At 34.7% G+C, this 15702-nt stretch overlaps 3 protein-coding genes across 3 annotated transcripts; 1 reads left to right on the forward strand and 2 right to left on the reverse strand.

The window, feature by feature from the left end:
• Window positions 1-1274: 1274 nt before the first annotated feature.
• On the reverse strand, window positions 1275-6413 carry mus101 (mutagen-sensitive 101). The gene is made up of 2 exons (XM_066402060.1): window positions 6349-6413; window positions 1275-5099 (listed from the first exon to the last, which is right to left on the reverse strand). The coding sequence occupies exons 1-2, from the start codon at window positions 6357-6359 to the stop codon at window positions 1388-1390; spliced, it is 3723 nt and encodes a 1240-aa protein (XP_066258157.1). The 5' UTR covers window positions 6360-6413; the 3' UTR covers window positions 1275-1387.
• A 675-nt stretch (window positions 6414-7088) lies between these two features.
• Window positions 7089-9579, forward strand: Gas41 (YEATS domain-containing protein 4 Gas41). The gene is made up of 4 exons (XM_066402108.1): window positions 7089-7271; window positions 8615-8896; window positions 8972-9161; window positions 9218-9579. Exons 1-4 carry the CDS (start codon window positions 7224-7226, stop codon window positions 9385-9387), a joined length of 690 nt encoding a protein of 229 aa, XP_066258205.1. The 5' UTR covers window positions 7089-7223; the 3' UTR covers window positions 9388-9579.
• A 1058-nt stretch (window positions 9580-10637) lies between these two features.
• Window positions 10638-15302, reverse strand: gammaCOP (coat protein (coatomer) gamma). The gene is made up of 14 exons (XM_066401937.1): window positions 15163-15302; window positions 14973-15103; window positions 14647-14872; window positions 13772-13940; window positions 13584-13713; window positions 13315-13529; window positions 13105-13247; window positions 12692-13049; window positions 12383-12626; window positions 12108-12327; window positions 11466-11654; window positions 11228-11410; window positions 10920-11180; window positions 10638-10859 (listed from the first exon to the last, which is right to left on the reverse strand). Exons 1-14 carry the CDS (start codon window positions 15200-15202, stop codon window positions 10729-10731), a joined length of 2640 nt encoding a protein of 879 aa, XP_066258034.1. The 5' UTR covers window positions 15203-15302; the 3' UTR covers window positions 10638-10728.
• Between the last annotated feature and the right edge of the window lie 400 nt (window positions 15303-15702).

Consider the following 15702-nt stretch of genomic DNA (forward strand, 5'->3'; position numbering starts at 1 on the left):
GCTAAACTTAAGGAGGTTATAGGGGACATTGCAATAGAAACTCCCAGACACAAATGAGCAGTTCTGGCTTCGGAGTCATTTTTGTTCAAAATACTTCGATATTCACCTTAAGTCAATGGAATAAGCGTAAACCAAATAAATAGTTTTTTTGTCTCCTGATACAATATGAGACGATCACAATCCTGACGCCGCATGGATCAGAGCTCATCAAAACTAATTTTCCATTAACATGTGGGCCGGTATTGCTGGTTTTAATTGGCCCGTTCCTGCCTTCACCTCGGCTAACTGGTAAAATCTACCTAAATTTTCTGGAAGGCGTACTTCCTGAATTATTTAGCAATGTACACCTTTCTCTGGATATGCTTCCAAAATGACGATGCACCAATACATTTTGCCCGTACTGTGCACGATCATCTCAACATTTTTATGGGTCGGAAGAATCGGAAAAAGTGAACCTATCAGATGGCTAGCGCCAAGAGTTGATTTAAACCCGTTGCATTTTATCCTCTGGGGTTACATCACGTCGTTGGCGTATGAAACTCCTGTAACCACCCAAGAGGAACTGTTAGGAAGAGTAATGGCAGCCTCTTGTTATACAGTAAGATTCGCACATCTTACGAGTGCCCATTTCAATTATTGAAAAGGCAAATTTATGTAATTAAGTTGGGGGTCGTCATTTTGGACTTTTATTATAATTTTTTTTGCATTATCTTTAATAAAAATGAATTAAATATCGAAGTCTTTTGGTATAAGCTAACAATACATTTTTGAGCAAAAATTACTCTGGAACCAAAACGGCTCATTTTTGACTAGAGGTTTCTATGCAAAAATTGTTCTTCGCAATGTCCCCTATAACCTCCTTAAGTTCGGCATAAACTTTTTAAAATACCCTACAGGCATCATTTGAGGACAAGTTAGTGAAATTTTTAAAGAACATGGGTTAACAAATTTGCATTGCAGGATGCAGAGACTCAGAATTGGTAAAAAAATATAGAGTCCGAGAAACAGCTTACAAAGAAGTGGAAACTGTTATTATTGCTGTACCTCAAAAATCTTACACAAATTGTTTGGCATAGTCAGTTTTATTTGTTGATATTCCTTCAAAGCAAAAATATGCCAAAATTTTGTGCTACCGACAAAAACGAAAGAATTTATTGCCGGTACTGGAACCCTCATTTACAATTTTGGTATATTTTGTGATTTGCGAAATCTCTGTAGGGCGTATTATTATCCAGAACACGCTTATGCCTAGAAGAAAAAAAGTACTAAAACAGTTATCTTAAAAAAATATAAACAATTTATTTTTCTTACCTAACATTAAGTATATTTTAACAATGAATGTGGACGAACTAACCATAACTACATACATACTTCTTACTGGAGAAAATCACTTCCTATAATATTTCAACAAATGTGTAATTAGATAATCGGAATCGTCTTTATTGATTCTTCTCAAATAATCATTCACATATACAGTATTGAAGCATTTAATTCCTTGTTGCGCTAAAGGCACGTACGCCGAAAAGTCCTTGACCATTTTAATTTCCAACAAACAATGCGTGGCGTGTATGGCATCGTCAAATGGAGGCTCTACATTAACAATAATTCCCCCTCCTGCCTTAATTACATTTATAATCGGTATTCTCGATTCTGCAACAACAATAGCCCGCATGTCATTAAATGCTCCGTAACCTCTTCGTGACACTTCTCTTCTCCAGAAGTAGGGTCCACCATCCTCCTTTCCAAAAGAGACATTTGCACGAGCATTGGGATTTCCAAATTCAAACTCTTCTTCCTCCAAAAAACGTCCAGCAGCCTTCGATTTTTCTATGTAGGATACATCTAAAATCCATTTCCCTGCTGCCATGCTCGCTAAGGTTTTTTCGTTCTTAGCAAGCCTGGGGCAAATTAAATGAGTGACTGATGGGTCATAACTAACCGAGGTTAAAACCACGGCACCCAAATCTTTCACATACGTAGTCAGTTCTTCTCTCAAATTAATTTCAATTCCGGAAAACATAAATATTTTAGACTGAGGATTTTGAGTTCGATCTTCTCCGTAATCCCATCCGACTGTAAACACTTGAGACTGTACAACTTCAGACGATTTCTCAATCCCAGGAACTTTCATTGTAGATTCAAACATTCGGCTGATCGAAGTTCTAGTAGCACTTGCCGATCCATTGGCCATCACTTTTTGATGTAGTTCTTGCAATTTTTGCTGCAATTCGATATTCTCACGCGGAGATTTGTTTATATCCTCATTGTTTTCTTCAACTACTTGATTCAAATTGGAATTGTCATGCTGACGTTGAGATTCATCTCGATCTTCATTAATCTGCTCTCCTTCATGCATACTGAGATTCTCATGTTGAGTATCTTCACTAAATTCGCCTCTACCTAATAATTTATCCACTAAGCGTCGCTTTAGTTCTGACAAGGGTGTACTTAGACGTCTTTGGGCAGGCGGATTAAAATCCGGGAAAGAATTTAGATACCTTTGCAACTCCTTTCTTAAGGCTCGATTCGGATTAGGTGTGAAGAATGCTTCTAATGGTGTGTCCGGGGTCTTTGGATCCCAAGGATAATACGTTCTAGGGGTAGGAGGTGTTGGCAACACTTTGTTATCAATGGCTTCTTGTATTAGTTTATTAACAGGAGTCACCTGACTGCAACCATCGATGGACTTTCTCAGATCTAAATTGTGTATTTGATTAACAGGTGTTTTTGGACCATCATTTTTTACTTCCATGACTCGTTGCACTGAAGCATCTTTAGGAACTATAGCTTCATCATCAACACTTTTTTCTGTGGCAATAAAATAACTCTCTATCAATGCTTTTGTACCATTTTTCAAACATTCCAGCACCCAATCTTTGCTCACTACAGGCAAGGCCCATTGCACTGCAGCCTCATATTTCTTTCCACTAGGTTCTGGACAAACTAGATGGGTGCAGGCTAAGATATTTTTTTCCTGGCGAGTTTTCCGAGAGAACTGTTCTTGATAGACTCCGCCGAGCCTTTCGATTGCTTCTCTAAGAAAGTGTCTCTCGTCTGAAGTGTAACTACTTATCGTAATCACACACCCGGTTAAAGGGGTTACTGAAGGTGTCTCTATGATTCTGTGATAATATTTGAGATCAGTGTACAAAGTTTGATCCTCTAGACAACGATTAAACCATAAAATGTTTACTACTTCTTTTGCTTTCAATGAATCTGGCTGCCATACTGTCGGATATACCGCATAATCGCAAAATCCTTCAAAATGTTTATCTACAACAGTTCCATGACCAGCGGTAACTTGCGCTACAATCATCTCCATTTCCTCTTCGTTAAAACCATCAAAAAATAAGGTCAAATTGCTGAAAATCGGTGGAATGTCATTTTGCAATGACTCCGTTTCTTCGTTAAATTGGGTTGAAGTGTTATTTGGCCGAAATTCCATGGTCTTATTTCCAGTATCATCTTTTGCTGGGCAGCGGGTTCTTATACTAAATTCTCCTTTTTCCTTGGGATGGAATGGATCAGCTTCTTGCTGATTCAAGAGTTTGGCCAACGTATCTTCTTCTTCATTGGTAGTGTTTGTACCTTGTAGATATTTTTGCGTCAATGCATCTTCCTGAACTGTTGCTACTCCGGTTACATCACTATTCTGTCTTTTCAGAGAATTTTCGCCTTGAAGGAAAGTTAACACTTTTTTATTTATCGGAGATCCTCGTAATAAAGTGTTTTCCTTAGCGTTGGAGTCATTACTCAGGTATCTTTCTTCATTCATGGGCCGTCGTTGTTCTACCGAATCAATCAACCAGTGAACATTTACTAAAACACAATCCGAATTCGAGGTTTTAATTGAGGTTACTTCATTGCAATTTGAATCTCCTACAATGACATGAGAAACACGACTGGAGAAGGAATCATACCGTGTTGCGCCACTGATATTAATTATCTTGTTTAATTTGTCTCTAACTGAAGAACTAAAACCGACCACTAAAACCGAACATCCGTCCAAAAAACTACCGGCGCTTTTTACTTTCTTTATATCCAACTTGTCCACCAGGTCTTCATCTGCCTTCCTCTTGTTATTTTTTTTTATGCTATGCGTTAAGCTTGCCTCAAGAGTTCGATTATTAGCCGGACCTGCAATTGCGCTTATAGTTGAGATGGTTGAAAAATTTGGATCAATATTTTCTCCGTCTTTCGTGGGAGTTGAAACTGCTACACTTTTAACTTTATAATGTTCAAGAGGTAAAGCATAACCCCGTTCAACACTATTGTAAATCCAGTCAAGACTAACGCAAATATCGGCCTTCAACTTAATTGCTGCTTTATACTTTTCGCTAGTTGTTCCAGCGACGCCATGACAAATCAACACATCAGTTTTCGAAACATTTAGATGGCTCACCATAGTGCCTCCATTTTCTTCAATCAGCTTCCCCACTTTTTTTCTTTCGTTAGAAGATAATCCACTGCTGCAAATTGTCAAATGCCAGAATGCAGGGCATTTATATTTGTTCAATATTTCCTGATCATTTGCATCAACATCCTCAGTGGCATTGAATAAATAATTAACCCATTCAGGCAGCATCAACTTTACTCCACGTTCAACTGCTAGCTTGTACTTTTCAGATATTGTCCGGTCACATATTAAATGTGTCGTTGTTTCAGCGAAAACTGATGTGCAAATGCCACCCATGAGTTTCACATTTTTGCTTATAGTTTGCTTATCAGATTTGGATAAGTGAGTGCAGGTTACTTCACAACCGTACATCTTAACATTTAGTATTGGCCACTGGAAACTTGGGATTGGTTTTCCTTCAGACAAACATATTGACATGGCTTTCGGACCCAACACCATGCACTTTTTCTCTATTAAGGTACTAAAATCACATCCCTCAAAATTTTCAAACACTAAGTAATCACGGTTTGGTGTAAAATTCATTCTGTCTAATTCCGTTTCTTTTACCCACAAAAGGGTTTTTACAGTTTGTTTGCACACTTCAAACGTTTGAACCATTATTTCAGATGCGGCGGTTTCATGATCAACTTCTTTGGGAAGGACAAATATAACTCGTATATCTCCCATTGTAAATAAGTTTTCCCTGCAACAAAGAAGAGCAATATAAGAAATGGTAATTTGAGATAAATAATGAATTACTGAATGCAAGCCTTTAAAGTGTAGATTTAGAAATTGTTTAGAGATATATGAAAAAATCAATGCATCAGCGAATGAGTACAAACAAACTGTCACTCAATCTGTCTCTCATTTGTCTCCTTTTCTTATTTTTACGTTTTTTAAAAATAATTTTTACTTTATTACACTTTTTTTATTGCTAATATCCAGATTTTTATCCTTGACTTTATATATACATATTTTTTCTCTTTTTTCTAATTTAGCTTTTTCATTTGCTCTCTTAAAATAAGTTCTTCTTCATCAATGACAATTAGGGTCTTAGTGCATATTATAAAAAGATATAAATGATATATACCATTTTTTTACCCACAAATAAATTTTTATAAATAGTTGTTCAAGTTTGGATGATCCTAAAGGTTTGATTGGGTTATTTCTGGTATTGTTAGAAAGCTTAATGTTAGTTTCGATTGAGCACATTTATGGAAAAAATCCTTAAATGGACCAATATTGTGGAGAAAAATTGACAAATAAGTATATGGTAATACATGAGGGAATACATTACCCATATTAATTATCTAGATTTTTCTAGCACAATGCCATCAATATCCATCATTTTTTATTCAAGTTTCTTTCTACTTACGACTTCCAATTGAAAGTTCTAGTTATTCATAGCTATATACATATTCTAAATTCACACACCATGCAGTGTTATCTATTTGTTTCCGTGGCATTATTCTGTTGTTGAAATCAAAGCTCACGCCAAAATTCTTCAAACTGAAACTAGCAACAACAAACCCAAGCGGAATGATAAGTCTGGGGTTGTTTAGCTTTTGGGTTTTATCCTAAACATATACTACAAATCTAAGCTCACCTTAACTTTCTCTTCACCTATCTATATCAACTGTCCAAAGAATATGCCTAGAGAACTCAGCAAAGCTAACCTGAACTACTCCGTTCTCCATACCAGTTTTTAGTAGTTTGTATATATTTGATACACAACAATTCTGATGTATTTGGAGTCATTGTGTGATCATTGTCAGACCGAAAGTCGTAATTGCACTGCTTGATAACTTTTATTATTTATAACTTGAGTTATATCAAAATGAGCTTGAGGGGAAGACTGATTCAAAGATAGAGGTAAAATTTTCAGTAATGTGTTCATGCTTAATATTCACTAGCACCAGAATTATTAATAGTTTAAGATGTTAATAACTTACCTTTCTTTCATGAATCAAGTATAAATTAAAATGAAAAATTAAACTTAAGACACCATACATTAAAAAACAATAAACAATGGCTAATGGTCGTTGTAAGTGCGGGGGTTCGATTCTGTAGGAACATGGAACGTGCGAGAGCGAGAATAACAATTTGGTCCAATAAAATTCACGAATGAGATTGTGTTGACCAATCAGCGTCGCCAGAAATGTCTTCTTCACTGTCACACGTCCCCAAAGATTCGGGATCTAGAAGCCGGATTCTTAAAATCTCATTTCGACTTCGATTGTGCCGTCCAGTATCGACAGTTGTCTTATTAATAGTTGCACAACTGTAAACTCTGTTGAAACCGGCCGATTAGGCGAGTTTGCTGGCCCTGAACGTTGTAAAGCAAAATTTTGCTCAATAAAAATCTTTGACCTTTCAATATCAATAAAAATTTTATTCTCATTCTTGCATCTTTTTAGAGAATCAAGATCTTTTACAGTAAATTCAAAAACCCTTTTGAGTATGTACTATAAATTCAATAGAAAGTTACATTAACAATCTACACTCAATCACATTTTTTACACCAAGTGCTCACTAACAGTTTTGACTCCTCTGACATTCCAAAACCGAACTCTGAACGTATATATTTTTATTTACATTTTCCTAACCTAATTTGCTTATTTGTTATTGTTTATTCTTATTATATTCGTTATTAATAAGAGAAATTTCTTTTTGCTTTATCAACGTTCAGTGTAAATCAAAGCTGAATTTGGTACCAGTTTAGGGTGTAATTAAAACTTTAACTTTAGTTTTAACCATTACAAGTAACCTTTTAATGGTAGATAGGTTGAGATAAAGCTGTGTATGTAAGGATTTCAAAGCTGTTAAAATGAGTTTACCCACAGATTTTGGACCAGATTCAGGGGGGAGGATAAAGGTATGTTGTGGTATATCTACTTTTGCCATAAAGTTAACATGAAGGCTAAATTATTGAAGTTCCCATAAGTTTAGCAAGAACATAATATGATTATTAGTTTGAAAACTGTGACTTGGCTATTGTTTTGTTACTCACTTTCCAGTGAAACTATGCTCCCTGTAAAATTATCATCCAAAGGAGAAACCAGTGTGGTGTTTTAGTAGTGCACATATGACTGCTATTTAATGGAATTTGTATTTTATGAAAGCTCACCATATTCCTTGAATTCCATCAATTTTGTGGAAATCCTTGTTATTCTGGGATTTTTGAAATGATACCATAGTTCATGTCAAAATACCTGTCATCCCTCAGCAGTTGAGAAGAGGAATTTCTGAGCATTTCACATATATATTCACCTCTCGTGCATTATAGTTTTTTATAGTGTTTTTTTTCTACTCACTTTTCTTAAGCACTAAAAACAGTGACTTAATTGTCATTGAATATTAACAAAAATGATTGTTGGAGCCCTTAGTAAATGGCCAATGTCATTTTCACCTAGTTTAAACTAAGAATAGTATGCAATTCCATGGCCCTTATAACCCCTACTTGTGTCAATCACAAAAAAAAAATTAAACAATAAAACAATCCACCTCAACTGTATAGAACATATTTACTGAAATTGAATAGATCCCTAAAGAAATGGTGGAATTATAAACTGATATTTTGTGGAAATTCTGGAATATACATCTGTATTTCATGGTGTTTTTCATCAAAAAGTCCAATATCCTATTGAAAAGTGGTAATTTCCGTATAAAGTGAATATAAATTTATGCAAAAAACAAATTTAGGGTAATGATTTTAATTTCATTATCAGCACTTTCACTTTGCCCCAAAAATTAAATAAGTGTTCTAAGACCCAATTTATCAAACTCCCTGAAATGCTGAAATTGATCAGTCCTCTGTTCTGGTTTTTGACAACCATGGTGATATCCGTCAACTATCAAACCAAATATAATATATTTAAATTGATTTTCTTCAAAATATACAAAAAGTTGCCTAATTCCTTTTAAATAAGCGATTTTTCATTATTCATAAAAGTAACTAAAACCAGTATATTTTTCAGTACCATAGTTTTCTTAGAAAATGTAATTTTCCAACTAAAGTTATTGGTACTTTAATTTATTGACCCAAAAATTTATATATTGCTGGGCATATATGTGAGTAGGAAAATGTTCTTACATGAAGTTCCAATAGTCAAAATTAAATATGCATTGTGATAGGCCAAGACAAAAACAATAAATTTAATAAATGAAATAAAAATTATTTTTTATGATGAAATCTATATCTAAATGTTTCTTTTTCAGGGCGTTTGTATAGTCAAACCAATTGTTTATGGAAACATAGCCCGGTATTTTGGAAAAAAACGAGAAGAAGATGGCCATACACATCAGTGGACTGTGTATGTCAAACCATATAGCAATGAAGATATGTCTGGATATGTCAAAAAAGTTCATTTCAAATTGCATGAAAGCTATGCTAATCAGAATAGAATTGTCGTAAAACCTCCATATGAAATCAGTGAAACTGGTTGGGGAGAATTTGAAATTGTTATTAAAATTCATTTTCATGATCCAAATGAAAGACCTGTAAGTTGGTTTATAATAGTAAAATTTCTAAATGTTTCTGATTAGAGAGCAAAATCATTGTTTACCAATTTGCAGGTTACAATGTATCACATACTTAAATTATTTCATTCTGGAGGTACACAAGACATAGGTCTGGAACAAGGAAAAGGACTGGTTTCAGAGAGCTATGACGAAATTGTTTTTCAGGATCCAACGCAATTAATGCACCATTTATTAACTAGCACCAAACAATTAACTTTAGGGAGATGGGAACACAACACTAACTGTTAGTTTTGTATGGTGAAATATTATTTCTTAAGTATGCTTTTCTAATGGTTTTAGTTGAAGAAAAGAAGGAGAAAACTTTAAAAGCTATCCTAGAGGCCAAACAGAAAGTAAAAATTGAAATTGCTGCGCATAAGAATAAACTGAAACTTGCTAAGGAAACTATTGAGCATTTTAAGGATGAAATTGCCAAATGTCAAGATTCACAAGTGTGTCCTGGCACGTGAAAACGACATAAAACAATCTAATGTAATATATTGTCTTAGGTTATTTAATGCAGTAGGTAGGAAAAAAGAATTGGCTCGACTGAATGTCTTATAAACTGTGTGAACCGAGAATTTTTTGAAAATGCAAACACGATTCTTCTTCCCTCTTTATTATATACGTACAATTTTTTGTATAAAATTTGTAATAAACCACATTCACTTTGAAATTATTATTTCCAATTTTTATGTTCATGCAAAACAAAGTAATGTTTTTAATATTCAAATGGCGCGGAAAATTGGAGGTATCTTTCAGCAGAACCCAATCATGGTGCTATCATTTGTGCCTGTAGATGATGAACGAAACTAAACTGACTCCGGTTTAAAGTACCTCAGCAATTTCAATAATGTTTCAAAAGTTCTGTGATATTCGTAAGTCAAGTTTCTTTAATATCTCCATTGATATTTAATTCCTTTATATGTCCGCAACTAGGACATCACATAAGACATCACAGCTTTAATGCTGCATAGATCTTGCTATTTATACTTTGCGTGGCTGTGTTCTGATATTGTTTGAATTTCACTAAGGATAATGAAGTAATATGATTTGCACGTTACAAGGCAATTTTCAAGCAATTAAAATAGACGTAATGTCTCTAACAGTTGTATCGATATTATAACGTGATAAATATTTAATTCAATGTTACAATGACATTTAAATCTACTAATACACACATATAAACTAAAACACAACAAAATGAAACTCCTCTCTTGATCAATTGGCATCGATTTTCAATTTTCGATAAGATAACAGTTGAACATTTATGAAAATTTTACACTTATCAAAGCCATTCTGCATAATAGCTAAACGGTTAAATAACTGCTAGCTGTTCTGTGTTGAAGAAAAAAATATATGTCAGACATATAAAAAACTGAATTAAGTTGAGTATTGACTCATGTAATTTGATGATACATAATATTATGTGAGTAGGTCAAAAATACTTACACTCTATATAGAGGGATATAATATCCAAATTGGTCCTGGCTTTTGTTTTCTTTGCCTCAGCCCGACGGCCATGTTTCGTGGGACTATACTGCTTCTCTCCGCATACATATTATGTTTAATAAATTGTCTGTTCAACTTAAACAAGTCACGTTATTATCGAACGATTTTAATCGAGACGTCATGCCTTAGGGTTAATGACGAGATAATCAAGGTTTATTATTATTATTATTAAAGTCGGGAGAGACTAGCATATTCCATAGGCTTACCGTCACGCTCAATACTAACTTTATTTCATATAAGTAACTATAACATCGAGTAAAAATATTTACGATAAAAAAATTAAATAATCATTAAATTCTTTATCCTACTGCGGATGTAATGAGTTCCGCAACACTTTCATCTTGTGAACGCACTGTTAACTGCATCGTAACTCCATCTGCTAGAGCCAATTTGGCCCTTACCAAGATGTCAATACCGCCTCTAAAGATGCCTGTAAATTTACGTGTAAAACACACATTTAAAAAATGCACGTTTCTCTAATAATTCTCACCCGCCAAAAGCAACGTATGGGTAGTTTTCCCTTTAGGCACCTTATCACTCCTTTCGGCGGGCTGCAAGCCCAAAAACTTGACGATATTCGTAACGGCCTCTTCCAAGCTACTCATGGAACTTAACGCGTACGTATCTTCCATTTCGTGAAAAGAGGATTCTGCCTCTTCCCACGCGGCCCCCCAATTTGCCTTGCTAATTTTCTGAATTTGATCGCCCAAGGTTATTTCAAGGTCTTCAAGGATGTACTCATCATTGTAACCTAAATCCACTAATTCATATTTATAAAAGAAAGATATATAGTTTCACCTTCATCAATATCTGGAAGGCCTGTGGCAGGATCGCAATCCTTAACAATGAACTTCATAACAGCTCCAAACGTACCAATACTGTTGGGTAAATCATCTTCAGGAAAGTTGAGAATCACATAAACTGTACCTGTTTCGTTGTATGGTAGTTTTTCACATGGAATTTCTTTCAGAACTTTATAACCTTCACAGAAACTCATAAAATCAGTTGTCAATAGAATGCATAAAAATTTACTAACCCTCGCTCGGATCCAGTTGTATCCGAACATTTTCTAGAAGTTGATAATTGAGGGTATTAAGACAGTCGAATTGAAGAACGACATGTTTCGCATAACTGTGTTTAACACATCGCACCACATATTCGGTCTCAGACTCGGTAAGTTCTACTACTTCCGAGCTGCGGAATAATGGTCCGAACGATTGAATATCTGAAATAAGAGAAATAATTCTTTGAGTTTTGTGGCAATTTACGTGTCAAGTAACAAAAAAGTGCACAAATGATGGCAAAAGGGCTGTCGTTACAAGCGGGAATTTCTGGCTGAATGAAACTGATAGGTCGAATTTCTATGATAACTTAATGCGTGTAACTGGACTTCTGTTTTGTAATTACATATTCTGTGGATTGACAGAACATTTTAAAATTTCTATGTTAAATTATAAGAACAATTTTTCATGAAATTCTACTTATTACAATGACAAATTAATTAATTATAAGTTTTACAAGCTTTAATGTGTTTTATGGAAATTTTATAATTTCGTTAGATCTGAAGTTCTCATTTGATTCAAGCAAAAAAAGGTTTCATTACATCTTCTTAAATAATCCAACGAATGTTAGAGGACGAAATATATCCAAAAATCGGATAACAAGGAAAAGAACCTACCTGGTAACGCAGACAATCTTTCAGCGAAGTTCTCTTCCCGGGAAGCAGGCTGTGCTTTAGTTGGACCGCTACTAACCAACATTCCTTCCGTTTTTTGTTTAATTTCAAGTTCGTCGGGCTTTGGAACAGCTGCAATAGGCACAGTTTTTATATCAAAAGGACGCTCGGTACTGGACTGTAAGTATTCTGTTAACGATCGTGCCAATGCCGGAATAGAAACCTTAAACAATTAAATTACTTTCTTTGTTATATAATAATAAGATGAATCAGTTTACTTGTAGTGTATCTAAGATGTAGTTATTATAAAGGCTCTTATCCTTTTTGCCTAAAATATTGCTATAATATGTAGCTCTGTCTCGAACTTCATCATCTGAATCCATTTGGCAACGTGCAAGTAAAACTTGGATGTTTTCTAATAAATCAGGGCAAGAAGCTCCGAATTGAGCCATCGCGGAAACTGCTGCAGCTCTAATTGACGGACATTCCAAGATAACGCGGTTGTAAATAAATCGGATGTACCTAAAATACAGATTTTCATATAAAAAACATAACATTCAATGTGATTCCTTATATTGCTAACTTGCCTTGAAGGTTGCTTAGTTTTAGGCCCTTCTTTACCCAAAAGATTTAATATGCGTACAGCTAAAGAAACATGCTCGCAATCCTCTATAAATTCGCATAGATGTGCCAGACCTGTTTCCTTGGCCTCTGGATTATCCTGGATGATAGTTATAATCGTATCGGCAATTGAAGCTTTATATTCAAGTCCACCTTCGTCTCTTAACATGGCAGATAAAAAGTTCATTAAAACACTGTGTTTACGGGGGAATTTCAGAGTTAGGGCTCGAATGGCTTGCACCACAACCACTTTAAATTCATCGCTTATTTCAGATACAAAGGTGGCGATTTGTTTCATTAAACGGTCTACTGAGGATTCGGCACCTGATATTAAAACAGAAAAATTTACTCATAAATGTAAACCAATTAAAATACATACCAGTTTTCAGCAGTGTCGTTATAGCCAAAGTAGCTATGGACCTGTTTGAGTCAGTAATTAAGTTCTCCAAATCCAAATTACAAGCTGCAACAGCGGTAGGGTGAGAAATGGCAACTTGGTTTAAAGTTCTTACTGCTGCAAATCTAAAAAATCACATTGTTGAATTAAAAATATTAAAAAATCCATTAGAGTTTCTCCTCCAAGACTAACCTCAAGGTGGGTTTTGGGGCGCCACAAAACAATTGCAAAACACTAATTGCCTGAGCTAATTCTCTACTGGTTGAATATTCCAAATTCACAATCGCATGAGCAGCTTCATACACTACCATCTCAGATTTATGTCTAAAGCAAGACTCAATAAATTGACTGTAAGGTGATGAGCTCTCAGCACCCTCTTCTTCCATGAGCTTTGCCGCAATTCGAATCTATAAACAAAAGTAGTTTGATCTTTGTAGTCTTGTGAGTGGCATTTTACATACCAACATGCAAACTGCATAAGGTGATTTTAGCGACATTTTTGTCAGTCTTGCGACTAGTTTAGTTACCGCTAATCTATCTGTCTTTCTGATGTGATAGAGCAGACCCAATGCGTGGTATTGCACCATTATACTAAAATAATGATTAAGTTTAAACCAATAAACAGTGAGATATATAGTTTTATTATTACTTATCGCTGTTTACTGCCTCCTGCGCCTCATTTGCCCATCTTTTAACGACGTCAGGGGCGAATTTGGTCATGTGTAAAGAACTGACAAGGGCCGCAGAACTTACAGATGGATTGCGATCAACAATGGCTTGTTTCATGTATCTCTCAATTGCTTGAAGCATTGTTGCATCTAAAAAGTTGGGTATTAATTACTAAGTGAGTTTATGCCAATATCAGTGAGAAATGTTTACATTAATTTATGGCAGTTTGTTACAGTAAATATCTATACAGGGTGTCCAGACTTTTGGCACCTAGTTCTGATGAAAATGTTTTACAAAAATTATTGTTAAGTACAAAAGAATGACTGATGTGACAAACAGCGAGTAAAGGGAAACAAGTATACAGCAAGGAAGTCAACAAAAATGGCTATCTATTAAATACTGCACAAAATAAAGAAAGCTTATTGAGTTAAAGAGGTGGTGTTAGTGCTCTCCTTTAACATAGAAGGATTCAATGATGAAAAGAATGACAACATTTGTGATCAATTTTAGCAGGGCTCTCCATCTGACCCTCAATGGAATGGACAAAGGGGTGCTTTGGAGTTGCAATTCTGACATTTTAGGAGACCTTTAAAAGAAAATCTGGAGCAAGGTTAGTTCTGGCCATCCACCTGCTTATCATCTCTCTTTAGTACAACTATTTGCATAATTTTGTTAGGTTTAATCTTCTAAATCAATAAGTTGAAGAATTGTGTTTATTGTGAAATCAACAACAATGTGTAATGGCCAGTGCCTACCTTTTCACTGAAAAAACTTTGGAATCTCTCAATATATGAAATAAAACACACTTGATTTTCCTTTATCCAACAGATTAACAATTAAATATCTATTCCTTACCTGTGATACTACATAAGGCACTAATAGCAGCAGCTCGGTACATATCCTCTTTCCCAGTCATGTCCTTTGTTAAGCTAGAAGTGACAATAATAACATCATCAGCAATTGAACTCAATTCCTTGATTCCCAAATAAACTAATCTTCGAAGAATTACATCCTTGGATTGGAAGAGCTTGGTCATTGCAAAAAAGACATCTGTGGCCTCTTTAGCGCTCAATTGCTCACCCTAAAGTAATCTTTCTGTTTAAATGTTTCAAGCAAGTTAAAGTAAAATGAACATGTTGAAGTACCTTATGAATTCAGGTTTTTTTATTTATATGACTTACCTGGTTCAACATGTAAAGCAATTTTGTTAAGATTGGGGTACATTTTCGAGGATTTACAGATGTTTCATTAAATATCCTAGCTTCTTGAAGAACAGTGGTCTTTTCAATGTTTTGAAATGGGTTTCCTCCACCTGAAAGAAGGAATTACTGGAATAGAACAACATAGACATTTAAACATTAATAAACTTACCGTCTTCCTCTTCTTTTTTGTCTCTTTTAAAACTACTCATTCTCCTAATTTAAAGGTATTCTTTAAGAAATGTTTAATGAAATTAATGAAAAATATCGAAAAATTGGAAAAGTGGGCAACAAAACATCCACGTAAAACGAAGTGACGGCAAACGTCAGTGTCAGTTATTAGTAACGTCACTTTAAATTAGCTCTTATTTTGTTCCTAGCTATGAAGTAACTACTAGCAACGTTGGATGGCACAGAGGTTTTATTTGTTTCATATTAATTGATATTTTAGGAGGTTCCGAAGCTACTTCTTGACTAATGTGAGTAATTTTAAGAACGTTATTACAATAATGGTTTGAAATGCTTATTTTAAAAATGAGTCCAATGTCTATCTCAATATGATATTTATTCTCATTTATGCCACAATATTATTGCAGATAATGTTTAGAGTACAAATTAATATAAATTCAACCCAGTTAAAAATATTATCAACAATCAATGATGTTTCCATTTTTTGTAGTAAGGCTTCTAGGACTCAATTATGCAGGTGTAA

This window comes from Euwallacea similis, chromosome 24 (assembly GCF_039881205.1).
Source record: "Euwallacea similis isolate ESF13 chromosome 24, ESF131.1, whole genome shotgun sequence".
NCBI lineage: Eukaryota > Metazoa > Arthropoda > Insecta > Coleoptera > Curculionidae > Euwallacea > Euwallacea similis.